Genomic DNA, 27,682 nt, shown 5'->3' with positions numbered 1-27,682 from the left:
ACTTTGACATCCAGATCAGTTAGAAGACTCAATATTGTAAAGACAAATTTTCTTCCTAGATTGATATAAGAAGTTTTTAATGCAGTCACAACAGAATCACACTGTTTTCTTTTTTGGTGAAAATCAAAAAGCTGACTCTCAAATTTATATGGAAATTCAAAAGGCCAAGAATAGCCAGGAAAAAAGGACAAAGTGAAGGGATTTCCTTTTCTGGATATCAAGATTTATTATAAAACTAGCAATGAAGACATGTTAAGTATGCTGTTGGGGTAAAGAGAGAAAAATAGTCGGCTAGAACAGAATAGGAAGCACCCATAAGAAGTTGAGTGTAAAACATACTTTTCAATAGGTGGTGCAGAGTCAATTGACCATCCACCTGGGGGGGGGGGAAGGCATCCTGAATGCTGCCTCAACAGAATCCCTTCCAGGCGAAATGTAAAGCTTCAGGGAAACAATATAAGGGAATATCTTCACAAACTTGAAGCAGAAAGACGTGTCAAAAAAAAAAAAAACACAGAGTATTTTTCATGACAGAAAAGATTGTTATTTTGCTCTTCATTAAAATTGAGTACTTCTGTTTGTTAAAGCACTCCTAAGACAGGAAAAAGGCAGGTCGTAGATAGGGAATGTATTCACAAAGGAAGTATCATCAAAGGATTTTTATCCAGAATAAACACTACTATAAATCAATAAGAAAAACTCAGAGAACCAAGTTTTTTTAAAAAATGGACAAAAGATACAGCACTTCACAAAAAAAATACATCCAGATAGCCAATAAAGGGCTCGATTTCATCAGTCATAAGAGAAATACAAACTAAAACTACACTGAGATTGAATATCTACAATCAAAAAAAGAAAAAACAGACATAACCAAGTGTTGAGAAGAATGGGGAGCAATGGGAAATTCTTATGCATTGATGTGGAAGTACAATCACACACCATTTAATGACAGGGATTCTGTTCTAAGAAATGTATGGTGAGGTGATTTCATCATTGTGTTAACATCTTGGAGTAAACCCAAATGGTATGGTCTACTACAAATCTAAGCTATATGGTACCATCATTATGCAGGAAACATTCTAAAGACAAATTATATATAAACAGTGTATATAGTGCTTAACTACAAGATGTAATCACTTTGGAAAACTGTTTAGTTGTATCTATTAAACATGTTAATACTCTAGGTCCCAGAATTTCCAGCAAAATTGCATATAGATGTTCACCAAAATTCATGTACTGGAATATTCTTAGCAGCAGTGTTTGTAATAATCCTAATTGAGTCCATTTTGTCCTTCTATAACAATACCTGATGCTGGGTGATGCATAAAGAAAAGAGGCTTATTTGGCTCACAGTTCTAGTAGCTGTAAAAGCCAAATAGCATGGTGCTAGTATCTGGTGAAGGCCCCCTGGCTGCATCACAACATGGCAGAGAAACCGAAGTGGAAGTGGATGCATACAAAAGAGACCAAATATGTGAGGTGGCCTTGCTTTACAACAACATACTCATGGCAACTAAGCTAGCCCCATGAGACTGAACTCATTCACATGAGATGGACATTAATCCTTTCCTGTGGTGGTACTTGCATGACCCAAAACACCTCTGAAGATCCTCACTACCTCTCAACACTTTTATTTTGGGGATCACATGTCAGCATGAGTTCAGGTGGGGACAGATCGTATTCAAACCACAGCAAAACCCAACTGGATGCTACTCAAATGCCCATCACCAACTTAATGTCTAAATAGCTCATGATACACTCGATGATTAGGAACTGCTCAACAATGAGAATGAACTAATAAACAGTCTATAACTATATGGCACATTACGTACGACTCATAAAAATAATGTTGAGCAAAAGTCAGACACAATAATTATATCCAATATGATTCTGTTTACGTGAAACACAAAAATAGGCTAGCCTAATTTAAGGTGTCAGAAGACAAGATAGAACTTGTCCTAAGGTCAGGAAGGAAGGGAAAAAGAAGGAATAGTGACCAAAAGAATACAAGAGAAAACCTACTTGAGTATAGGTTATGTTTCGTGACCTACATGCTGCTTGCACAGGTGTGTTTGTTTATTAAAAGGCAGTGAATTTTATATTTATGTATTTTTTGTTTATATATAGTTTTCTTCAATAAAAGTTTAAAAAGTTATCTTTGGGTTTCCTGACAAGTCAAAAAGAAAACATCCAAAAGGATAAACACATTTTATGAGTAAATTCAGACTTTTAAAAGTAACTATTTTCCGAAAAAACTTCTTACAACTGTGTATTGTGGATATTGAATTATATAATAAGTAGTTTCACTATAAATACAGAAGTGAATTTTATAGGACCTGTTCATGGAACTATTGATAATAATAAAAAAATAAGAACTCGTATTTATTAAAACACAATTAAATGACACCAAAAGCACAGGAGCAAGAGAAAAGTAGATTCATTCAGCATCATCAAAATGAACAACTTCTCTGCTTCAGAAGTAAAACACCATCAAGAAACTGAAAAAAAGGCTGGAGGTATAGCTTAGCAGTAGAGCACTTGCCTCGCATGTACAAGGTCTGGGTCTGATCTCCAGCACTGCAAAAAATAAATAGAATATTCTCACTTTTTTAAAAAGTGAAAACCTACAGAATGAAAAAAGTTTTAAATCATTTATCTGATAAGAGACTTGTGTCTAGATATATCAATAATATTTATAGTTTAATAATTAAAAAAAACAATGTTTCAACAGGCAAAGAATCTGAATAGGTATATCTCCAAGAAAGATATGCAAATAGCCAATAGGCACATCGTTACCCAGGAGGGAAATGCAGATCATTACGAGGTAGAATTTTGAAATATTTGTAATGTTCCCTTTTGACATGGGTTATAGTCACATAGATGTTTTCTTTTTAATAATTCATTGAGGTATTTGTAATGAGATACCACTTTATACCCACTAGGATGCCTGTAATAAAAAAAAAAACAACATGTTTTTGTGAGGATGTAGAGAAATAAGGATACTCATATAGTGCTGGTGGGGATGGAAAATGGTGCTGCTGCTGTGGAAATACTTTGGCATTTCCCCAAAATGTTAAACACATGGTTACCATATAACCCAGCAATTCAGTTCTTAAGTATGAACCCAAGAAGATGAAAACATGTCCACATAAAAACTCATTAATTAATGTTCATAGCATTATTCATAATAGCCCCAAAGTAGAGAAAAACAAATGTCCATCAACTGATGAGTAGGTAAATGAAATGACACATACTACTCAATAAAGTAGGCTTCAACCATAAAAATGAGTTACTGATTCATGCTACAACATGGATGAAACTTAAAAACATGTTATGTGAAAAAAGTCATGAAAGACCACATATTGTATAATTTCGTTTATATGAAATACCTAGAATAGACATTTATAGAGACAGAAAGTAGTCTGCAGAACTGCAAATTAAAATAAAATTATAATGAGATACATACTAATGAATTAACTATAAGTTAGGTAGAGATGTGAAGCTAATAAACTCATCTCCTCTTGGTGAGAATATAAATTGGTTCAAACATTTGGAAAAATAATTTAACAAATCTGAAACTAGGAATCCATTTACCTTTCAATTTACAGGTAAATTATATCCAACAGAACTATGTTTAAAATATGAATAAAATATTCACGATAGTGTTATTTATAATTTTCAAATGTCCATCAGTAGTAGAAGGAATAAATAAGCTGTGGTATAATCCTGTGTGGAATACTATATAGCAGTAAAAGTGAACATGCTACAGTGATACCCAGCAACATGAACGAATCTCACAATGTCAGGTTAAAAGAACTAATCACAAAGCAGCATGGGCTTTAGGGTTCCCTTTTATTTAAAAAGTTCAGGCATAATTAAATTATAGTCAATAAAGTATTTTGTAGTCAATATAGTATTTTGCCTTTAGAGAAAAGGGAAAGGGTAATAATTATGAAGTAGAATTTTGAGATATTTGTAATATTCTCTTTTGACATGGGTTATAGTCACATAGATGTTTTCTTTTTAATAATTCATTGGGTATTTGTAATTTGTGTGTTTTAAAAAAATAACTTTCATTGGAATGTTTTCTCTGATGTGTGGAAGCTAATCCAAAATAAAGGGGGATAAAAAATAATTAATTTATTTATTTATAAAAAAATAGAAGAAGGATCAGTGGAGTAGACAAAGGGGAATGAAGGGAAGGAGGGAGGGATGGGGTAGGGAAAGACAGTGGAATGAATCTCACCTAACTTTTCTATGTACATATATGAACATACCACAGTGAATCTCACCATCCTGTACATCCATAAGACACTAACTTAAAAAAAACTGTAATAGAAAAATTGGTGGGCTGGGATTGTGGCTCAGCGGTAGAACGCTCGTCTAGCACGTGCGAGGCCCTGGGTTCCATCCTCAGCACCACCATCTACAACTAAAAAATAAAATATTAAAAAAAAGAAAGATTAGTAAAGTAGAAGGAAGGGAACAGTGGGAGAGTGGAGGAGAAGGGAAGGGGACATACTAGGGACTGAATTAAAACAAATTATATTCCATGCTTTTATAATTATGTCAAAATTAATTCTATTATCATGTATAATTAGAAAGAACCAATAAAAAATACTTTTTCTAGCTTAAGATTATCTTTTTAAAAGCAAACTATCAGGGAGCTATAATTGTAGGGGTCGTAAATAGGAGGGGGGCATGTCTTCAGGACAGAGTCAACTTCCAAACACCATCTTTACATAATTCTAAATATTATAGACAGAAAGTATCTCCCCAAAATTCATATATTGAATGACTTTTTTCACATAACCCCCAGTGTGACTGTATTTTAAGAAAGAGTATTTTGGATTCAATGACGTCATTAAGAGTTCCCTCCCTGTGCATGCACAGTGAAGAGACCTTTGAGGACGCAGTAAGAAGAGAAGCCTCCCTAGAAGCCAACCATGACGATACCTTGATCTTGGACTTCTAGCTCCCAAACTGCAGGAAAATAAATTTCTGTTGTTTAAGCCACACAGCCTATGGTATTTCCTTATGGCAGCCTGAGAAGATTAATATACCAAATATTTGTATTCACCACAATATCCTCTCTTCCTTTGATCAGATTGCTGTGTTAGGATTTATTCCTTAATTTCCTGTTCCCTTTGTTTTCATAAATATATCTGAGCATCCAAATTTTGCTCAAGATTGGACAGTAATCTGACATTAATCAGTGCCCAATCCTTCTCTATGCTTTTTTTCCCTCACCATCTTGTTAAAGATCTTGATCTTGTTTTTTTCTTTTCTTGTTTTCCATTTTTTCCTTTTTGGCAAGATAGTGAATGTTTTTCAGGCATTTTGAATGTTGCCATTGTCAGTGGTGAAAGGTGAAAGATTCTCTCTCTCTCTCTCTCTCTGCATGTATGTGTGCATTTGCGTGTGCTGGGAGGGGGTGGTGATCACGATGCTAATCTATGCATGGTGACCTTTGTTTCTGTTCGACTGAGCAGATGTAGGAATTAATCATTGTCACTCCTGGATGATGCGGCTGCAGCTGTCCCCCGCTGCCTTTCTGCCCCTGATAGATTTATTAGTGTGTTTTGTTTGTTGGAAAACATGGCTCAGCACAAAAGAACTGGCAAATTAAAAAAGCTTATCTGTAAGTATAGTTTTCTCAAAACATGGATTGTTTTCTACAAATCTGAGCCTTATCTACTTTGAACATTAAAAAAAGAAAACAGAAGAAAGGAAAGAGAAACGGCAAACAAATTGGTAATATTGTTTCTGCAACATCTGAACGGTTATTTCCAATCCTGAGAATTTTCACATTGGATTAGTGTCATGGCCATCCAGCCTAGGACTGCAAAGAACAAACCGCCTTCATGTCCTCCTTTATGCAGCTGGCCTTTTTAACTTCCAACTACCGCTTAGTCCCTCCCCAGACCTGGGCATACATACCTTGGCTCAGGGCACAAAAAAATCAGTAGTCTGGGTTTACTCAGTAAATTTATTTTATAGCAAGCCCATTATAAACTTGAGACTGTAACTACCACTTTCTGCACCCCAACATACCCTCTCCATAGATATCTGATGAAATCCAGCCCATGGTGACAGTGACACCGGCCTGGATGGCAATCAAAGCAGCTACGACCCTTTGGATGTTAGGATTCAGCCCTGAAACACAAAAGCTCCCTGGGCCTCGTCTCTTACAAAATTAGGTCAACATGCCCAAGGCAGAGGCTAAAGGGGAGCAGCCAGTGCCTGTTCCAAGTCTGTTCACACTCTTGTCTAGTGGCCCAGTGCCTGCCCACAATCCTAGACCTTGGCATAGATACCCATGCCAGCTTGGGCCTTTCTGGCACCATCTCTCACTGACTGGGAGCTCTGAGAATTTTCTGTCTTTCCTGGCCCTTGATTGATGGACTCATTCATAGTTTTCTCTTTTGTTGGCTCTTTCTGTATTTCTCTTCCTCACAGTGTCTCTTGGTCCTAGACATCATTGCGTATTCCACCACTGCTTGTTCTTACTTTCAGGTTCTCAGTGTCTGGCTTATGGGCCTTCCCAGTCTCCTGAATCTAAACTCTTCTGGACTAAATTCTTAGCCACCATTTGAGTCTCAATTCTGACCATTTTTCTATCTTTGATAGTGATACCAAGCACCTTCATGGGAGAAGGCAGGTAAATCCTCTGATTTACCTTCATGGTTAGGCCCATCTCCCCAAAAAGAAAAAACAATCTCTGACGAATAGCAACTCCTTTTGGCAAATAATCTATTATGGAACCATTTCCCTAAAACTGTATTTCATTGTCTGTACCATCTCTTGGAAGATAATAATCACCCTTAAATTACTATGTGTTTTGCAGGTTGGTACTTTATTTTTCATATCCCAAATTTGCATGTCTAAATGTAATCTTCTCTTTCAAATCTTCTAGGATTTCATTTTGCCACACTTGAGATTTTTGTGTTAGTTGGCTGTTTGTTGCTGTGACAAAATATCTAAGAAAAACAATGTACAGGGCTGGGGATGTGGCTCAAGCGGTAGTGCGTGCACCTGGCATGCGTGCGGCCCGGGTTCGATCCTCAGCACCACATACAAAGATGTTGTGTCCGCCAAAAACTAAAAAAATAAATAAATATTTAAAAATTTTTAAAAAACAATGTACAAGGAGAAAGATCTATTTCAGCTCACAGTTTCAGTCCACAGTTGACTGTTTCTGAGCCTTCCGTGAGCATCGTGGTGGAAGAGTGTGGCAGAGCAGAGCTGCTCATCTCAAGGTAGCCAGGATGGAGAGGGGGGAAGAGAGAGAGAGAGAGAGAGAGAGAGACAGACAGACAGACAGACAGACAGACAGACAGACCTGAAACAAGATATGTCCTTCCATAGCACTCCCCAGTAGCCTATTTCCTCCAACTTCCCTGGCTACCCTACAGTTCCCACCACCTTCCAATAATCAGTTCAACAGTGGATTAATCTGTTAATGAGACTCAGAGTCTTATGACATTCAGTCAGCTCCCAAAACTCCCACCTCTGAACATTGCTGCACTGGGAACCAAGCCTTCATCACATGAGCCTTTGGGTGGCATTCAGATCTACACTATCACAATCTCGTTGTAATATAATAGGTTTCGATCACAATGTCATTGGTCTTCTCCTTCCCAGGTTGCAGAATGGTCTGTTCCCATTTAATAGAGACCCTATTATTCTAGTTTTCTTTCTCTGGAATTTATTTCCCTCATATCTAAAGGTGACTGAAGCCAGATATTTCATTCTGCCACACTATGGAATTAATTTTATGCTGAGTTTTCGGCTCTCAGAGTAAAAGGGAGGAGGTGGCCTAATTTTGTATGAAATATACAACAAGAATAGTAAAATAGAAATGTTATTGACAATGGAGAATCTTGCTCAAATATCCATAAATAAGAATGTCTCCAACACAGAAGATGACCATAGGAATAGAGATACTATTTTTCCTTTTGAGATATTTTTCATATACTGTCAAAGTCACTTCTTTAAGGTCTGCAGTTCAGTGGTTTTTTAGTATGATTACAGGGTTGAGTAGCCATCATCACTAATTCCAGAACATTTTCATCACCCCCAAAAGAAACTCTGTACCTTTTAGCAGTCTCTCCTCATTCCTCCCTTCTCCCAGCCTCTGGCAACCATTAATCTGTCTCTGTTTGCCTATTCTGGACATTCCATATAAATATAACCATGCAAAATGAGACCCTTTGTGTCTGGCTTCTTTCACTTAGCATCATTTTAGTGTGTTTGCTAGGTGCATCCATGTTGTAGCATTAAACAGAACTTCACTTCTTTTCATGTCTGAATAATATACCATTGTATGGATGCTACACATTTTGTTTATCCAGTCATCACTTAATGGATTTATTTGGTTATTTCCACTTTTTGCTAACCTGAATAATATGATGCTTTGAACATTCATGTCCAAGGTTGTATGTGTAAGTTTTTACTTATCTTGGATGTACACTTACAAGTAGAATTGCTGGGTTACATGGTGACTGTGTTTAAGGTATGTTTAGGACTCTTTTTCAAAGTAGCTGCAGCATTTTACAGTCCAGCCAACAATGTATGAGGTTCTAATTTCTCTGCTTTGGAGCTCTTAAAAACCCTGATGCCCAGGTTTCACCAAGACCAGTTAAATCAAGACATCTAAGTGTAGGATACAAGCATCAGGTTTTTAAAAAAACTCTCCAAGTTGTTCTATTGTTTGAGAGTCATTGATATAGACTAGAGTGACCAAGCTGATGATATCTATATAGTAATATTAGAGATTTGGAATCTTAGAAATTGTGTCAGGCATTCAAAAGTGGGAAAGTTAGCCTACATGAAAATTATAAAATGCTTAATCAGATTAAGAAGTAGAGGTGAACTTTTTAATAAGAATTTGTAAAAATTGTAATGGAATGAACTTTCTTAAACAGGAAGTTTCGAACCCCCTAAAGCTATAGAAAATGTCCTGGCTGTGGCTCTCGCCTAGTGACTAAGAGTCGCTTTTATGAGATAATCGTGACTGATTCAACTGATGTAAGTGATCAAGACACAAGTAAATACATAAACCCAGAAAATGTAATTCAATTATTCAATTTTCATTAAGGAAGCTGAAAACATAAGATCATTTGCTAGGAGAAAATTGAAAGGCAGGTGTTTGAAAGTCATAAGAAGATGGAAACTATTTTAAGAGACTTCATTGGAGGCATAGGGAAAAAGTAACTGATTATTTTTAAAAATACAGATTATTTAAAAACACGGCAGTCATAGTAGTTATTGTTGAGGAAAAGTGACATCTCAAAAAATGTAAAAAGTTCTCTAGAGAGAAGCAGGAAGTATGGTAGGTTAATTACAAAATAGGAAAAAGAAGAAAAAAAGACTTCGAAAAGTTCTCTCTCTCTCTCTCTCTCTCTCTCTCTCTCTCTCTCTCTCTCTCTCTCTCTTAATGATAACTGGGCCCAATACCTTTACTTTATTTGTTTATTTTTATATGGTGCTAAGGATTGAACCCAGTACCTCACACATGCTAGGCAGTCGCTCCACCACTGAGCTACAACCCCAGCCCCTGGAGAAGCATTTTGAAGACAGTACAAAACATAAAAGGATTTCTTAAAATCTACAAAAAGGAAGACACTAGATGACACTGGATCTTCTGCTCTCACAGTGGAGCTCTGGGAGTGCTCAGGTACAAAAAGACAGTGGATAAACTAATTATGTGACTGAATTTGTTGAGAAAGACCACAGAGTGATTACCAAACTCAAATTGCCTCCTGAGCATAGATTGGTAGGAGTTGATCAAATAGCTTTCTGTGTTTTGCATGTTTCTAGTCAGGTAGACAGATAAAGACAGATGGAAACTGTTGGTGTTTCTCCTGAGACTTGAGAAGACTTCCAGAAGAAATTCTTCTCTTGTTTGTGCCTCTCTCTGAAGCTGCTGCCCCAATTCTTCCCATCTTATTGTCAAATCTCTTAAAGGAATAGATTTCACTAATCACCCCCACTTTCTAATCTCCAATTCACTCTCAACCAATTCTTCTTACTCTACTGAAAGATTACTGGTTCTGACTCCTTGCCAAGGTCCTTAAACCAACAGATTTCTTTTATATTCCATTCTTTTTAGCCTTCAAAACACATTGACATTGTTAACCATATCATCTATTCTTTCTTTCTGAAGCCTTTTCTTTTCTTAATTTCTGCCATAATGAATGTGCTGATTTTACCATTCTTCTTACTAGCTACTTTTATTGGCTCTAGAATCCTACCTACCTATTTGCATTTTTTAAAATTTTGTTTTTGGTGGTGCTGGGGTTCTGGGGATCAAACCCAGGACCTCACATAAGCCACACACTCTACCACTGGGCCACAACGCCAGCCCTACCCATTTAATTTGATATTGTTTTTTTCTCACTTATCACCTAACCAAGTCCCATCCATTATTTAAAATAAACTCCTATCTCTTTTTTTAAATATATTTTTTAGTTGTAGATGGACACAATACCTTTATTTTGTTTTATTTTTATGTGGTACCAGGGATTGAACCCAGTGCTTCATGCATGCTAGGCAAGCACTCTACTACTGAGCCACAACCCCAGCCCTAAACTCCTATCTCTTAAAATGAGGGTGCTGGGCCAGCACCAGCAGTACCACCTGAGAACTTATTAGAAGTGAAATTTCTTGGGACTACCCTAGACCCTGCTTAATCCAAACCTCTGTGGGATTAGGACCATCAATATATAGTTTAATAAACTCTCCAACTGATTCTGGTGCTAGAATTTAACAACCACTATTCCAAGGCATTATTTCTTTTTTTTTTTTTTAAATACTTATTTATTTTTTAAAATTGTAGTTGGACACAATACTTTTATGTATTTTATTTTATTTATTTTTATGTGGTGCTGAGGATCGAACCCAGTGCCTCTTGTGTACTAGGCCGGCACTGAGCCACAACCCCAGCCCCCAAGGCATGATTTCCATGGCATTTTGCATGTGCCTATTTTATTTACTGCATTATTTCATAATCATATTTACTTATTCCCTTACCCCTCTCCTGTGCTAAATTTTGAGTCCTTAAGGTAAAATACAATAGTTTGTATTCTAACCCCTACCACAGTGTCTGGCATATAGAAGGTACTTGATAAGAATTCAGCACATTAAAACACACTTTCTTCCCTCCAGGATTCACTCCAGTTAGAGTACATACAAATACAGGGCTGACCATCAAATGGTGTCCAATGATTCTATTCTTAAAGGCTGACATATATGAACCCAAAGCATATAGACTACTATACCAAATGTTAGCATGATGCAGAGAAACTTGAATCTCTCATACATTGCCATACACTACTATGGAAAATAATTTGATATTTTCTTAGAAAGTTAAACACTTACTATATGATTCAACCATTACAATCCTGTATAGTTACCCTAGAGAAAAGAAACTTTATGTTCACACAAAGCCTATGTACAAAGGTTTATTTGCAATAGTAAAAAAAAAAATTGGAAATACTGGGGCTGGAGTTGTAGCTTAGTGGTAGAGCACTTGCCTTGCACACATGAGGCCCTGGACTTGATCCTTAGCAACATATTAAAATAAATAAATAAATAAAAATAAAAATATTGTGTCTACTACAACTCAAATATATATATATATATATATATATATATATATATATATATATATATATCACACACACACACACATATATATATGTATATACATATATATGTGTATATATGTGTGTGTGTATACATATATTTTAAATTGGAAATACTAACAAATCCTATTTACAATAGCATCAAAAAATAAATGGAGTCAGGGGTAGTGGTGAATGCCTGTAATTCCAGTGATTCAGAAGGCTGAGGCAAGAGGATCACAAGTTCAGGTCAGCCTCAGCATTTAAGTGAGGCCTTAAGTAACTTTAGTGAGACCCTGTCTTAAACATATATGAATTAAAAGAGTTGGGGATGTAGCACAGTGGTTAAGTGCCCCTGAGTTCAATCCCTGGTACCATAAACAAATAAATAAATAATAAATAAATTTAACCAAAAAGATGAAAGATATCTTTCTGATAAAATAAATTGAAGAAGACACAAATAAATGGAAAGATATCCCACGTTCATGGACTGGAAGATAAATATTGTTTAAGTACCCATGTTACCCAAGGCAATATATAAATTCATTGTAACCCCTACTAATATTTCAATGGTGTTACTTTAATATGTGTGTATACATATATGTATATAATTTATTTATTTTTATGTGGTACTGAGATCAAACCCAGGGCCTCATACATGTTATTCGAGCACTCTACTGCTGAGCCACCGCCCCAGCCCATGGTGTTACTTTTTGTATAAATAAAAAAAACAATCTAAAAATTGCTATGAAACACAAAAAGCCCTAAAATAGCCAAAGCAACCTTGATTTAAAAAATGAATCAAGCTATTAGTATCACAATACCTGACTGCAAAATCTACCACAAAGCTCTAATAATCAAAACAGCATAATACTGACATAAAAACAGACATATCTGGGTGCTGTGGAGCAGGCCTGTAATCCCAGTTGCTCAGGAAGCTGAGACAGGAGGATTGCAAGTTCAAGGCCAGCCTAAGCAACTCAGTGAGACCCTGTCTCTAATAAAATACAAAATAGGGCTGGGGATGTGGCTCAGTGGTCGAGTGCCCCTGAGTTCAATCCCCAAAACAAAAACAAAAACAAAAACAAAAAACAAAAAAAAAAACGAGATATAAACTAGTCAGACAGACAAAGGGTCTGTTTGTTTATAATCAATTGATTTTTCAACAAAGGTGCCAAGAATACAGAAAAAAGAAAGAACATTGTATTTAGTAAATGGTGTTGGGAAAACTGAATGTTCACATGCAGAAGAATAAAATAAGATCCTTATCTCATACCATATAAAAATCAACTCAAAATATATTAAAGACATGGGCTGGGGTTCTAGCTCAGTGGTAGAGTGCTGGCCTAGCATGCACGAGACACTGGGTTCGATCCTCAGCACCACATAAATGTAAAATAAAGATATTGTGTCCACTTAAAACTTAGGAATAAATATTTTATATATATATATATATATATATATATATATATATATAAAAGACTTAAATATAAGACACTATGAAACTTCTAGAAGAAACAGGGAAGTTCCATGACATTGGTCTGGGCAATGATTTTTTTTTTTTTTGGATATGACCCCAAAAGCACAACAAAAGCAAAAAATGGACAAATGAGACTACATAAAAACAGAATCTAAATAACAAACTAAACAGCAAAGAAAACAAAAAAAGCAGAGTTTTCTTAGAGGTAATCTCTGAGAGAAAATATTTGGTAAATATCTAAAACATATAAAGAACTCAACTCAATAGCAAGAAAACAAATAAGTCAATTCTAAAAATGGACAGGGGACACAAATAGACATTCCTTTAAAGAAAACAACAACAACAACAAAATAGACAGTGGGTACATCATTAATCATTAAGGAAATGTGAATTTAAACCACAATAAGATAGACCTGTTAGAATGGTTTTATCAAAAAGATGCAAAATAAGTATTGGTAAGGATGTGGAGATTGTACAATGTTGGTGGAAATGTAAGTAAGCACATCAGGGAAAATAATACGGAGTTGCCTCAGAAAAATAAAAAGAGAACTACATATGATGCAGCAATCCCACTTCTGGTTATATAGTCTAAGGAAATTAAATCAGTATGTGGGAGAGATATCTTCACTCTCGTCTTCATTGTAGCATTATTCATAATAGCTAAGATACGGAATCAGTGTCTGCATAAAGAAAAGTGGCATATGGTACAAAGGAATATTATTCAGCCTTTAAAAAGAGCTTCCTATCATTTGGGACAAAATGGATAAATATAGAGGACATTATACTGAGTGAGATAAGCAAGACACAATAAAAACAAATGTTGCATTGCCTTATATGTGGAACTTTAAAAATTGAAACTCAGAAGCAGAGAGTAGAATTATGGTTGTCAAGAACTAAGGTTGAAGTGAAGATTGGAGATGGAGAGATGCTGGTCAGGGCAGAGGTTATAAAGTTTCAGCTAGGATGATTAAATTCCAGATAGCAATTGTATAGCATGGTGAGTGTAGTTAATAATAAGGTATTTTATGCTTTAAGATCGCTATAAAAGTGTATCTTTCATGTGCTCAGAACAAAAAAATTTGTGAGGTGATATGTTAATTTAACTTGATTCACTTTCTCAAAATATATGCATTTATTGAAATAGCATATTGTACACGGTAAATATATAATAGTTATTTGCCAATTATAAATGTAAAGCTAGGGGGAAAAACTGGGAGCAACTCCAACGTCCTTCAACAGGTGAATGGATATAAAATTGTGGGGCATCCTAAAATGGAAGACTACCAGGCTGGGGTTGTGGCTCAGTGGTAGAGTGCTTGCCTAGTATATGTGAGGCACTGGGTTTGATTCTCAGCACTGCATATACATAAAATAAAGTAAATGGTCCATTAACAACTAAAAAAAAAATTTTTTTAAATGGAAGACTACCTAGCAATAAAAATGGAACATCTTGATACCTGCAGCAACTTGGATAGATCTCAGGGGTGTTATGTTAAGTAAAACAAGCCAATTTCAAAGTTTTACACATTGCATGCTATTTACATAACATTCTCAAAAGAGAAATTTGTAGTTATGAGAGAACAAGTAAATGGTTGTCAGAATTAGGGTAGAAGAAAGGGTGTGACTATAAGGAATAACATGAGGGTTGTGTGTGTGTGTGTGTGTGTGTGTGTGTGCGTGATGGAACAGTTCAGTATCCTGACCTGATGATTGTTACATTAGTCTACACATAGAACTACACATGTGCACGTATGTGTGTGTGCGCGCACACACACACACACATCATGTAAATCCTGTGAAATTCAAATAGGGACTATATTTCAGATAAGAATATTGCACCAGTGTCAGTTTCCTGGTTTTGGTTACATATGCTGATTGTGTAACATGTTCCTGGGGAAAGCTGGGTAAAGGGTACATATGAACTCTCTGTACTGCTTTTGCAACTTCTTGTGTCCTAAATAATTTCAAAATTAAAAGATTTTTGAGAAAAAGAAAGCACAGGGATTTCTGGTGAAAGTTAAATGAGAAACTACTACTTTATGTAATGCTGAAACAGGGTCCAAGAAGTGAGAGAGAGCCCACTGCCTGTTGGAGGAGCAAAAGGAGGAAAGAGATGTGGAGATTCTTTCCCTAAAGACCATTTGGAAGAGAATAGCCCAGGGCTGTCCCACTGGCCACTCCTTGCTTTCAGGGAAGCAAATGCTGGGCTGTATAGGGGTATGTGTGAGACTTCTCCAGAAGCTTCACACATGGGCACAGAGGAAGGAAGTGTTGCTTCAGTGAACCTGGTTAGGAAAACAGAGACAAGAGGATGAGGGTTCTTCCTTAACAGTGTTCACGACCAGTTTTACGAGTGTGTGAACAGTGAAGGTTAAGTGGCATAAGAACTCAGCTATGGAATAAAATCCCATATCAAATCCCATCTCCTCACTTACAAGGCACGTGGATTGATCACTTTATTGAACGTTGTTAACCCTTTGCCATATTTACAAACAGAAGTATGATGCGTTTTATCTCAGAATGCTTTGAAGGTTGCATTAGCCTATGTAGAGCGAGCATTTAGCAACTCCCTAGTATACATTAAATAGATTACATTGCCAACTCTTTTTAATATTATTCTACCTCTATTTGTAGAAATAGAAATGACATGCTCAGATGATTTTGACTATAGTGTAATTTCTGATCATTCAAAGGTACCTCAGGACACTTTAGCACTTCAAACTCATAAAATCAGATCTTAGTTTCTATATGTGTAAACACAATTTAAGATTAATAGTTGCTACTTTCTATTACGTATCTTTTCTGTGCTTTGCACTTTAGATATATTATCTCCTAACCTTGATAGCACACAGGAGAAATACTATTTTCCCCATTTTCAGATGAAGAGTCTACCTCAGAGTAGTTAGGCACATCACTGAACATGCACAGCTAGTAAATTTAGTCAGTCTGATTTCCACTACACCAGGCTACCTCAGAATTAATCCATGATTGCATGCACACACACACACACACACACACACACACACACACACACACACATTATCTATTAGTTGTTCCTTTTACATCGATTCTAGCATTAATAAATATACAACTCCTGTCACTGCTGGGGACAACATTGAGAGACACCAGACAAATACAGAAACCAAGAACCCGAAATTCAGTAAGAATTCATTCTGAAGTTCTAGCCAGTGTGTGAATCCAGTAGGCAAAATGGAAAGTCTGCCAAGGCCCAAGATCCCAGCTAGCAGACAGAATAGGAAGAGGCAGACAAAAACCTCTCACAAACTATGGAGGCTCTGTGAACCCAGGTCACCCAAGACTCCCTCTCTATGTCCTCTTGGTGACACCAACAGCTGAATGGGGGCCTTTGTGGAGCCTCAGTTGAGGAGGCAGGTGAAAACCCTTGGCCTACTAACACTACTACAGCAGGTTAGAAATCTGGGTCAGGAAGGCCCCTGGCAGAGCTTCATTAATCATTAGTATGAGAACAGGGATGCCAGGCGGCCGGAGTTACCAGGAGGAAGCCAAAGAACCCTGGAGGAAGCAGTCAGGACATTTGGATCAGCTGTCCCAGTGTGGTCCCTGACTGGCTCTAAAACCACATGCAAGTCCCTTCATCTTACAGTGAGGGAGTCGAGGCAGATCACTGGTTTTCAAGTTGTGAGCCTCAGACTCCCAGGTCTCCTATTCTGCCCTACACACCTGGTGGTGGTGGAAGGGTGGGGAGGAGCCAGGTCCTGCCTAGCAGCACTCTTCCTTTTATCTCTTCTGAGCCTTGAACCTGGAAGACCCCTCAAATTCTAATAGTTTATGCAGTTTAACAAAAACTCTGTAAGCTACATCTAGGTTCAGAGTCATACAGAAGGTGCTGATGGGGACAAAGCTGTGTCAGACCCAGTCACAAAATTATGAATTCACGGCTTGTGGCCAGTGGGGAAGCACTCCAGCAGCTTACCGCTTCAGGATTCCCCTCAGGTTTCAAGATCCCCCAAGGCCCAATGTTCTCTGATGCAAAGTTGAGGAGGAGAAAGAGGAGGAGAGGGAGAGGAAGCTTCCCCATATGGCAGGTGGATCTTCCCTCCTGCCTCCAAGAGATTGACTTGTGAGTCACCTGGGAGCTAATGACACTCTGGTCCGGAAGCAGACTCCTGTGATTGGGTGTTTCCTGTGGCCAGGTGCTTTATGCCCTACTTAAAATCAGGGCATCTGGTGTGCCTTTTGGGAAGTGCTGCAAGTCGCCTGCTAGGACTTGCTCAAGGCCTTTTCCCACAGCAAAGGGGGAAAAGTTAAAATCACTGCCTCATAAATTACAGCACATGCCTGGATTGTTACTCTAGGGTCTAAGGTTTTCAAAGAAAAGAGGAAAATTTGTGTTTCTATTGTTTTCTCCCCTGGGATTTGAAATAGTTCACAGTTACATGTGGAAAAATGCATTTGGGAATGAATTTTTAAAAAATCAATGTGGCATATGGCCATAATATTTCTCAGTAAAGTCATACAAGCTTCCGTTCCAAGGGTACACTTCAGGGCTTTTATTTCCTTCTTCTCACCAGCTTATATCATGAACTTATCAATATGCTTTTTCTCTACTGCCCCCCAATTTGAGTCGTTATAATGAGGTAATGGGCATTTGGTCTTGTTTCTAAATTTCCACATTTCAGCTTTTAAAATAAGAGTTGAAGATTATATTTTTGTTTTGCTCCTTAGCACTGTTGATAGTCCAAGAGAGCTCTGAACTCTAAAATATGGGCACTGTAAATTTATATGTATGTTCATGTATTAATATCCATATATTCAAATACAAAGATCTTATTAAGTGACCCAATGGATATTGAAGAAATAACATTCATATTACATTGAAATTTTATTTTATTTTAAAAGAGGAAAAGAAAAATGAAAAAAAATTGTCTTTGCAGTGAAAAGGCTAGAAACCAAGGAGGTGGTAGCTTTTCTTTTTTAGCAAAGAGTGGAAAGGAACTTTATTTTATAAAGTATATCTAAATTTTTTATTTTAATTTGTTATATGTGACAGCAGAATGCATTGCAATTCATATTACACATATAGAGCACAATTTTTCATATCTCTGGTTGTACACAAAGTAGAGTCACACCATTCATGTCTTCATACATGTACTTAGGGTAATAATGACTATCTCATTCCATGTCCCCTCTCTTTCCCTCCCTTCCCTTTGCCCTATCTAGAGTTCATCTAATCCTCCCATCCCCACCCCCAGGAGTGGTATCTTAATGAGCTGAGGGCAGAGTTACATTTCCTTTTCCCTCCTATCTCCAGCTCTTAATATCTTTTTTTTAATTTTTTGTACTAGGAATTGAGCCACATCCCCAACTCTTTTTCTATATATTATTTTGAGACACGGTTTCACTAAGTTGCTTAGGGTCTTGCTAAGTTGCTGAGGTTTTGGTTTTGAACTTGTGATTCTCCTGACTCAGCTTCCCAAACCTCTGGGATTACAGGTGTGCAACACCATGTCTGGCTCCAGCTCTTACTATCTTGACAAGTTGATATTTAGGATTTTTCAAATTAATGACAAATGATGATCATCAACAAGATAGTAAATAGTAAACCACGGGCACACTGAAGTAATTAAAGGGGAAATTTGGGCAAAATATTTAGCAAGTTTTCTTTTGCACTTATATATTTTATTTGGATGATTGGTTGACTGGTTGACTGTTTACCGCATCTCTGCTAACCAGGCCAACCTATTGTCCTAGTCAAGGAAGAAAGGCAGAAATGCAGCATGACTGGCTTATTAATAAATCAGCAATAAGGGGAAGAACTTGGCTCTCTGGAATATCTTGAGAAGGGAGGAACCCGAAGGGACCTTATATATTTCATCGGGTTCAGCTGTGGCTAATCATTTAGCTGTCCTATGAGCAGGATGTCTCTGTTCTTCCAGGTTCTCTCCAGCTTTGGTATCTGTCCACCTGAACTGACAGACTGCTGGTTAGGAAGCTTGCTTTCTCAATGTAAAACAAAACTATGTAAGCATAATTTAGAGAAGCCAGGCCCACCTAGAGGCAGTGCTGACTATTTTAGCTCATATCAAATCATCATTTGCTAGCTTCAAGTACATAAAAAGAAGTCATGCTTCCTAGCCTAGCTACAAGCATCAAATCATTCCAGAATCAGCAGGTTTTTCAGACACTTGAGAGAGAGGTGCTTATTATTAACTTCTGATGTCAGCAAAGAGTTGGAAATCTGTGTGGTCATGAAGATGAGGTCTCATCCATCACCAGCTCAGCAAAGGCTATTATCATATCTCTGGGCCTGCAGAGCCCGTGGCACATGATGTAAAAGACACTATAAAAAGCATTTCCTAGGAGAATTCACCAGGAAGAATCTGGCCAATAGAAATGGATCTTGGAAGCAGGCTGATCTCATTGGAAACAAGAGAACATATATGTGCACGTGCCTTCATGGATAAATACTCCCTCAGATACTGCCCTTTCCTGGAAACAGAGACTGGGAGAGCAAAAAGCTTCACAAACATCCTTCTAGGATCCTTTCTCTCTTTCATTTTTAGACTCCTTTTAGCCCCAAGGGAAGCCAAAGAGGGGTTCACCCAGACAACAAGTTTTTCCAGTGAGAATCTGGAGTGTATCCGTTTTCTAAGTGGTATATCAGTTTTCTTAAAACTCAATGTTTGTGGAAGTCTATAGCAGTCAGAGTCTCAAAAATATTTCTGGCCTTTTTGTATTCAATAATGCCAGCTAGTTCTCAGCCATTCTGAGACCTCAGGTATCTCCTTGGAACTGCTATTGTTATCCAACATGTGCCAGGCCATGACTCTCAGAGATTTCTGGCACTTTAGAGCCACTGGACTCACCTGCCTATTTCCTATCCTAAAAGAAGATTAGTAAAAAAAGTGAGATTAGCAAAAAGGACAAAAATATGATTAGGAAGGAAGAAAAGATGGGCCTTCCACATCCATTAATACATTTATACATTCATACTACAAAGTTATAGAAACTTAGCATTTTCCAAAGACTGTGCTAGAGACTGAGATATAGATGAATTGGAAACAGCCTGACTTTTGAGAATGGAAACAGAATGGTGGTATTATTATTAACATGACAATTTATTAATGCATATGTACACCAGTGGGTTATAAGAACATGGGGAATGGCCCCAAACCTAGACTTGAGGACATCATCCATACAGATACTGCTTTTATTTCTTTGACTCCAATAATGTAAGTCACTCATAAAGCAAATGTAGAGGAATACTTCAGAGAACAAGTAAAAAGATAGGTGGGACAGTAAACTTGGTTGATTGATGTTGGAGATGATTGATTTTGGTGACAGTAATCTGCAAAGTTGTACAATTTTTCTCCTGCAGCCTCAGCTGCCTCGATGTAAAATCAGATAATGGGTCATAATTCTTATCTGAGTTTTATTGGGTAGATGCAATGTATTAGTCAGCTTTCCACCACTTTGACCAAAATACCTAACAAGAACAATTTCGAGGAGGAAAAGTTTAGTTTGGACTCTTGGTTTCAGAGGTTTAGTCCATGGTCAGCCAATTCCATTGCTCTAGGCCTGAGATGAAGCAGAACATCAAAAGCTGCTCAGTTCTTGGAAGCCAGGAAGAAGTAGGAGAAAAAAGAGAGAAGAGTCAGAGACAAAATAAAATCCCCAAGTGACCTTATTCCTCCTGCTATGCCCCACCTGCTACAGTTATCATCTATTAATCCATTCAAATTATTAATCCATCAAATGAATTAGCCACTGACGAGGATACAGCTCTCATAATTGAATCATTTTACCTCTGGATATTGCCACATGAACTTTTTAGAGGACATCACATATCTAAGCCTTAACATGCAGCAAAAGAGCTCGTTAGGATTTTATTGAAAGAAGAGTCCAGGTGACCAACTAGAGATTTGAAACTGGATAGATAAAGGAAGAGATAGATTTGGAGGAAGTAAAAGAACCAAGGAAATGGAGGTCTGTAGGCTGGCTGTCAATGAGGAAGGGGTATTAAGAGTAAGCATATAAGCCAGATGCTATGGTGTAGCCTATAATCCCAGCCGCTCAGAAGGCTGAGACAGGAAGATGGAGAGTTCAAAGCCAGCCTCAGCAAAAGCCACATGCTAAGCAAATCAGTGAGATCCTCCTGTCTCTAAAGAAAATACACACACACACACACACACACACAAAAAAAAATAGGACTAAGGATGAGTCTCAGTGGTTGAGTGCTCCTGAGTTCAATGCACGGTACCAAAAAGAAAAAAAAGAGTAAGCATATGAGAGGGCTAGAGGATAGGAGACTTTCATTCATTCATTCATCAAGTGTTTAGTGAGTGCTTTGAATATCTGGGTCTAATGCTGGGAGTTCATCATGAGCAATTCTAATTGGGACTCTTATAACAATTAAATAAATTAGGTACTGTATTAAAAGGTAGTAAGTACTGTGATAGTGTGGGAAGAAGGGAATAGAGAGGATAAAAAGGATTTGGATTCTGGAGCAAGAATGGTGATGCCATTATAGCTCTGGTTGAGAAGGTAACAAGATATGAGGGCAGAAAGGAGATGAACCAGGTAAATATATGGATGGAAACATCCAGGCAGGAGAATACCACTCAAAGCCTTGAAGTGTGTGAGTACCTGCTGTTTTCAAAAAGCAGCAAGGAGGGTGGGCTCTGTGGCTGGAGGGGAATAGGCACAGGGAAGATTTTGAAAATTGAGAGAGGGGCTTGGGATGTGGCTCAAGTGGTAGCGCGCTTGCCTGGCATGGGTGAGGCACTGGGTTCGATCCTCAGCACCACATAAAAATAAAATAAGGATATTGTGTCCACCTAAAACTAAAAAAAATAAATAAACATTAAAAAATTAAAATAAAAAAGAAAATTAGAGAGGTAATAGGAACCAACTGAGTAAGCTTTGGAGACCCTGATAGAGACTAACTTTTCCTCTGGGAAATAAAAAGCTATTGGGAGTTTTGTGCAGAGAAGTGGCATGATCCAATTTACCTTCAGTATGTCACTCAAGTTGCTGTGCATGCTGAAAATAGCCTTTGGGGAAGTTTCAGGGTAGAAGCAAGGAGACCAGTTAGGAGGCTATTGCAAGTAAGACTTTGATCAGGTGGTGGCAGCAGAGGTGGTGAGAAGAGGTTAGGTGCCAGATGTATTTTGAAAATAGAGCCAACAAGATATCATGACAGATTGGATGTGGGAAGTGAGCAAGAGTCAAGGAAGACTCCAAGGTTTTTGGTCCAAGCAAATGGAAAAATGGAACTCCTGTTGGACTGGGGAAGAATGTAGGAGGAGAAGGTTGAGAGAGAAAACTGGGAGTCAATTTTAGACAGATTGTAGTCAAAGAGCAGCACACTGTTGTTTAAAATTCCTTAAGTGGAACCATTTCCAATGATCATAAGATGCAGGCCATAACCCCACGAGTGGGTGTCAGGAGTGGAATAAAGTGAAGTCATTATAATAGAGAATTTACAAGACTGAAGGTTGAAAGGTTAATGAAATCTCCTGGGATGGCCTCCTAAGATGGTGGCCCAGGCAGGAGAGAAGGGAGCAGGCTAGCTTTTATGATACAGAGTTTAAATATAAATGGCTAGAGGTCACACTAATATTAGTTTGAGGTGCAAAGAATCTGAATTAGTATCACAATGAATCAGACATTAGAAATAGGCACAACAGCAAAAAGATCAGATTTGCAGGAACACATCAGATAACACATCAGATATGATAAGAGTGTTTGGAGTTCTATATGAGATGAATTTAGCATCCCATTGTAGCACAGAACAAAAACAGGGGGTTGAAAAAGAATCATAATTTAAATCTTAATTATTTCACTAAAAAGCCTTTTGGAAAGACATCCATATTTGGTTTTGGATATGTTAAAGCTCAGTGACACCACTTACATCAATTCATGTAGCATTTTAAAAAGCACATCCTATGACATCTTAGGAAAATTTTCTAATAGTCAGCACGTCAAGAAATACCTTCTGCCTCAATCTTAGGCCATGTTTCTAAACCCAATAACTCCCTATATAATGTCTTCAAATTCTGAAACCAATATTTGATAAAGATTTTTTAACATCATACCATGAGCTGGTGGATGCCAATTAAGCATCAGAATTCATTAAAGATTATTGAAATGATACTTCAGGATTATGCAAGTTCTGCAAGACATAGATATTTTTCTATAGACATCTAAAAGTATTTCTCTACATATACAGAAATCTTACTTAAAAGTGTAAAAATCAAGAAAGCTCTTGCCTTATACTTTGAGACAATAAATGAAAAGAAAAAGATAGTGAGATAGCTATAACATCTTTTTTTTTTAAAATAATTCCACCTTGTTTCAGACTGCCAGTCACCGAGTTCAGGCTTTTAACTCTTAATCAATGGAACACAGTAATGTAGATGGCACTATTTACAATTAAGTATATACTGTTTACATCTTATGACTTTGTGGAAATTGTATGTTTGTGACTGAAAAATATAAATGACATTGATGATTGAATTCCTATCAGTATGGCAAAGTCATTCCCCAGACATAATTATCCTGGTGAATTAGAGATGATTCACCTTTAAGTGGCTTCACAGGTGTTCACTAGGCCAAACAAAATAGGAAAATCATCTTCTATTCACTTTTTTCCCTTTCTGAGGCAAGTTTTTAGTAAAATTTCCTCAGAAAAAAAAATATGAAAGAATATATATGTAAGTCTAAACCATGTCATTTGAACAATGAATTTGCAACAGTGTCTGCGATATGAATACTGTGTAATATCTATTTCATCAAAACTAACTAAATGGAGTTCCTCTTAACTAGATCAGAAAAGGGAAGAATTCTAAATCAAGATTCCACGAAGGACTGAATCTCTCAGAGGAAACAGAATTATGGTATTCAGATAAACTGGGGGCAGAGAAGAATAAAGTGAGAAACCTATCTATTAGTGATCTAGACGCAACAGATGTGTGGCTGTGAGATCCAGGCAGGTGCTTGATAAGGAAGTCACCATCAGATATCCATGGCTTATGTGCAGGAGTATTTGAGCAACTAGGGGGTGGGGGACAGGGGGACATGGTCTTGAGTATTGGTCTTGCACAAGTCCCCCCACTGGTTAAAATCACTGCTCAAGCTTCCAAGTGGCCAACCCCATGGCATCATTGACCTCTGCTCTAAGTCAGTGTCAACGTGAGTCTTTCTAAAGTAGTACTTTTCTTAAAGAATGCTTTGTGAAAGTGCTGGTTAGCATCATTCCTATTTATGTAGCCAACATTTACCACATCTTCCCCCTTCTGTCTTAGAGAGACAAAGAAACTAGGGAAGATCACTCTACAGTAAGTCCACAATTGGAAAACATGGAGGCAGAGGAGGTAGACCTAAGAATGTGTCTAGGTAGGATAGGCTAGGTCTTAAATTTGGATAGAGGAGACTTAAGGTAAATGACAGAAGAATGAAAAAAAAATATTCTTTTAGATATCACAGTTTTGGGGGGGCAGTATTGGGGGTTAAACCCAGGGCCTCATCCATACTAGGATCATATAGATCAATGCTGTACTATTGAGCTAATCCCCAATTACATGTCATTCTTGCTAAGTGATAAAGGTGGTATTTTAGGAAAATAAGTCTGAAAGTAAGGTACAGCATGTGCCATAACAGGAAAAAAATGCTGTTGCAGAAAGTGAAAAGTTACACCAAAAATCTAAAACTTAATATTTTTATATCACCTTAGAATTAAGTTTTGGCTCATACTTCTTTTGGGCCCCACAATGACCTGGGGGGTATGAAAAATGGTGTTATCTTCATTTCATGGAAGAGGAAACAGAGGCCTAGAGCCATCATCCCCACCTGTCACACCTGACTTTATCTCCTGTCTCTCACATGACTGTGTCTTGGATAAATGTGGTAACAGGAATGAGATGAGAAGAAAGACTGTGACATAAGAAGGACGAGAACTTGGTGATTGAGCAAAGGTGATAAACAGAAGAAGAAAAAGATGATTCCTAGGTTACTGAAACATGGACAATGGTGAGATTATAATACTGGTCCCTAATGTTGGTGACATGCCTACTGTGTGCCAAGCTCTGTGCCAAGCACTTTGCAGTGGTGCCTCAAAACTCTCAGACAGAAAGTATTATCATTATTATTATCTCCATTTTACAAGGGAATACATGAAAGTTGTTCTCATTTTTAGAGAGAGAAAAAATCAACATTTTTACTATAAGACAAAAGTTAAGCTCAAATATATATATAGGCCTGTGGTGACCAAGCTGAATTTCAGGGTGATGGTACGGTGTTCTTGTGTATGGGGATGTATTAAGACACCAGCCATGTGGCACGTAGTGATTATGACACTGGCAAATGCAACATGCCAGACTGCTTGTTGAATGCTTCCTAAATATTGTCATCAAAATAGGCTGCACTGAATGGCTGTTATGAAAAAAAAATTAACAAATGTTGGTGAGGATGAGGGGGAATAAAAGGAATCCTTACACACTGTTGGTGGGAATGTAAAGGGAATGTAAATTAGTATAGCTACTGTAGAAAACAGTATGGAGTTTCAGGAAGGAAGGAAGGAAGGAAGGAAGGAAGGAAGGGAGGGAGGGAGGGAGGGAGGGAGGGAGGGAGGAAGGAAGGAAGGAAGGGAGGGAGGGAGGAAGAGAAAGAGAGAGAGAAAGAGAGAAAAAAGAAGAAAACTAACAATAGCACACTACCATATGATCCAGCTTTCCCACTCCTGTGTATACCCACAAAGGAAACGAAGTCAGCATACTAAAGTGATACCTGCATGCCCACGTTTATTGCTGAAGCACTATTCAAAGTAGCCACGTTATGGAATCAGCTAATGCATGAATGAATAAAGTAAATACGGGGTATGTGTGTGTGTGTTTGTGTGTGTGTGTGTGTGTGTGTGTGTGTAATGGAAAATTATTCAATGATAAAGAAGAATGAAATTATGTCATTGTTTGATTGCTGGATGGAACTGGGGATCATCATGTTAAAAAAAAAAAAAAAAAAACTAAGCCAGGCACGAAAAGACAAGTGTCACCTGTTTTCTCTTATATGTGGAAACTTAAAAAACAAAACAAAACAAAAACCTGAAAGTAGAAGAAAGTCTATTAAGGAAGGAAAAGAGGAAGGGGGTGTGGGATAAAGGAGGGTAATAGAGAGGTTAGATATGATCAAGGCATGATGTATGCATATGTAGAAATGTCACTGTCAACCCCATTAATTTGTACAATTAAAATATGTAAATAATTATAAAACAGAATAAAAAAATAAATAAAATAGGCTACCTTAAGTGGATAGTTTTACCTTGTCCTGGCCTTTAAGCCATTCAATCAGGTAACTTGGAGACAGGGAAGAATGCCTTTCTCCCCAGTTATTATATAAAATACAAGTATAAAGTGGGGTGTGGTGGCACATGCCTACAATTCCTGCTAATCAAGAGGCCGAGACAGAAGGATCACAAATTTGAGGACAGCAATTGCAATTTAGCAAGACACTATCTCAAAACAAAATATAAAGAGCTGGGAATATAGCTTAGTACCTGCCTAGCATGTGCAAAGTCCTGGGTTCAATCCCCAGTACCACACATAAAAAAATTATTTATATATATATATATATCTCCAGTGATTATCAAATGATTCTTAGTTGTAATATTGCATTTATATAGTATACACTATTTAGATTAAAATGCTTAAATACAATTACATTCCTTCTTGTTACTTGCTAATTGTATTTGTTTTCAGTCACTATTCAGGAAGCCTGGTTTCCCAGCCTGAATCTCTGCTGGTGCTCAGAGACTGAGACCCTGATTGTCCGCATCTCACTCTAATCATCTAACTGCTCTATACCCTCATTTAAAACTACTTGGAGAAAAGATCCTGCCCTAATTTCTTGCCTTTTTCATCCCTGCTTTTTCTTTCTTCCTCAGATAGAAAAAGAAAAATTTACATGTCAATTAAAGTACAGAGTGTATGCAAAAAATTCCAAACCTCTTTTCAGATAGAAATTTACCTTACAGCTCATTTCTAAAAGCTCCAAACTGTCTCTCTGGGTATCTACCTGCTAGTTATTTATTCACTCAGCTGTATATGCAGTCCCTTAGCAACCCTAAACTTCATGGATACCATCCTAACTCCTGTCTGCTGCCTCCTGAGTGTAGGTAGTCAGCCTTCTTTGCAAGAAGTGCCAGAATTTAGTTCTCTTTGAAAATAAATTTGAATAAGCCATAAGTTTTCACAGGGCAGTGAAGTGGTTTCTTCCCAGCAGGAGCCTTCACTCTGGGGCTGCATTGAAGATTATGCTGGAGAGGAAGCTTGGATCTTGGAGATCTTTAACCCCAGTGCAAAGGATCATAGTTTTAAGTATCTTTCTTCCTAATTCCATCTAGGATTGTGAAGATGTCCAGTCCCAATCTGAACATTGTGACCTTACTGGGCAGTTGTCTGACTTACAGTAGTGCTTATCTCTTTGGGATTCAAGATGTTTTTACAGGGAGTTCAATGGAAACTCTCATTCAGGTAGGTGACATTTTGAAATTTTGTTTTGAATATAATGCTAAAGCTTGGATAAATTTTTCCATTAG

At 37.4% G+C, this 27,682-nt stretch overlaps 1 protein-coding gene across 2 annotated transcripts in view; it reads left to right on the top strand.

Annotated features, from left to right (window-relative positions):
- Gpr156 (G protein-coupled receptor 156) overlaps positions 1–27,682 on the top strand; it is a 68,049-nt gene that overhangs the window by 19,241 nt on the left and 21,126 nt on the right. For both annotated transcript variants that reach the window (XM_026396219.2, XM_026396208.2), the window contains exon 3: positions 27,488–27,617. In XM_026396219.2, coding sequence (XP_026252004.2) covers positions 27,488–27,617 — 130 coding nt within the window. The remainder of the gene's footprint in view (positions 1–27,487; positions 27,618–27,682) is intronic.

Source organism: Urocitellus parryii, chromosome 2 (assembly GCF_045843805.1).
Source record: "Urocitellus parryii isolate mUroPar1 chromosome 2, mUroPar1.hap1, whole genome shotgun sequence".
Taxonomy (NCBI): Eukaryota; Metazoa; Chordata; class Mammalia; order Rodentia; family Sciuridae; genus Urocitellus; species Urocitellus parryii.
Note: the sequence above shows the minus strand (reverse complement) of the source record. Positions and strands in the feature narration are given on the sequence as shown.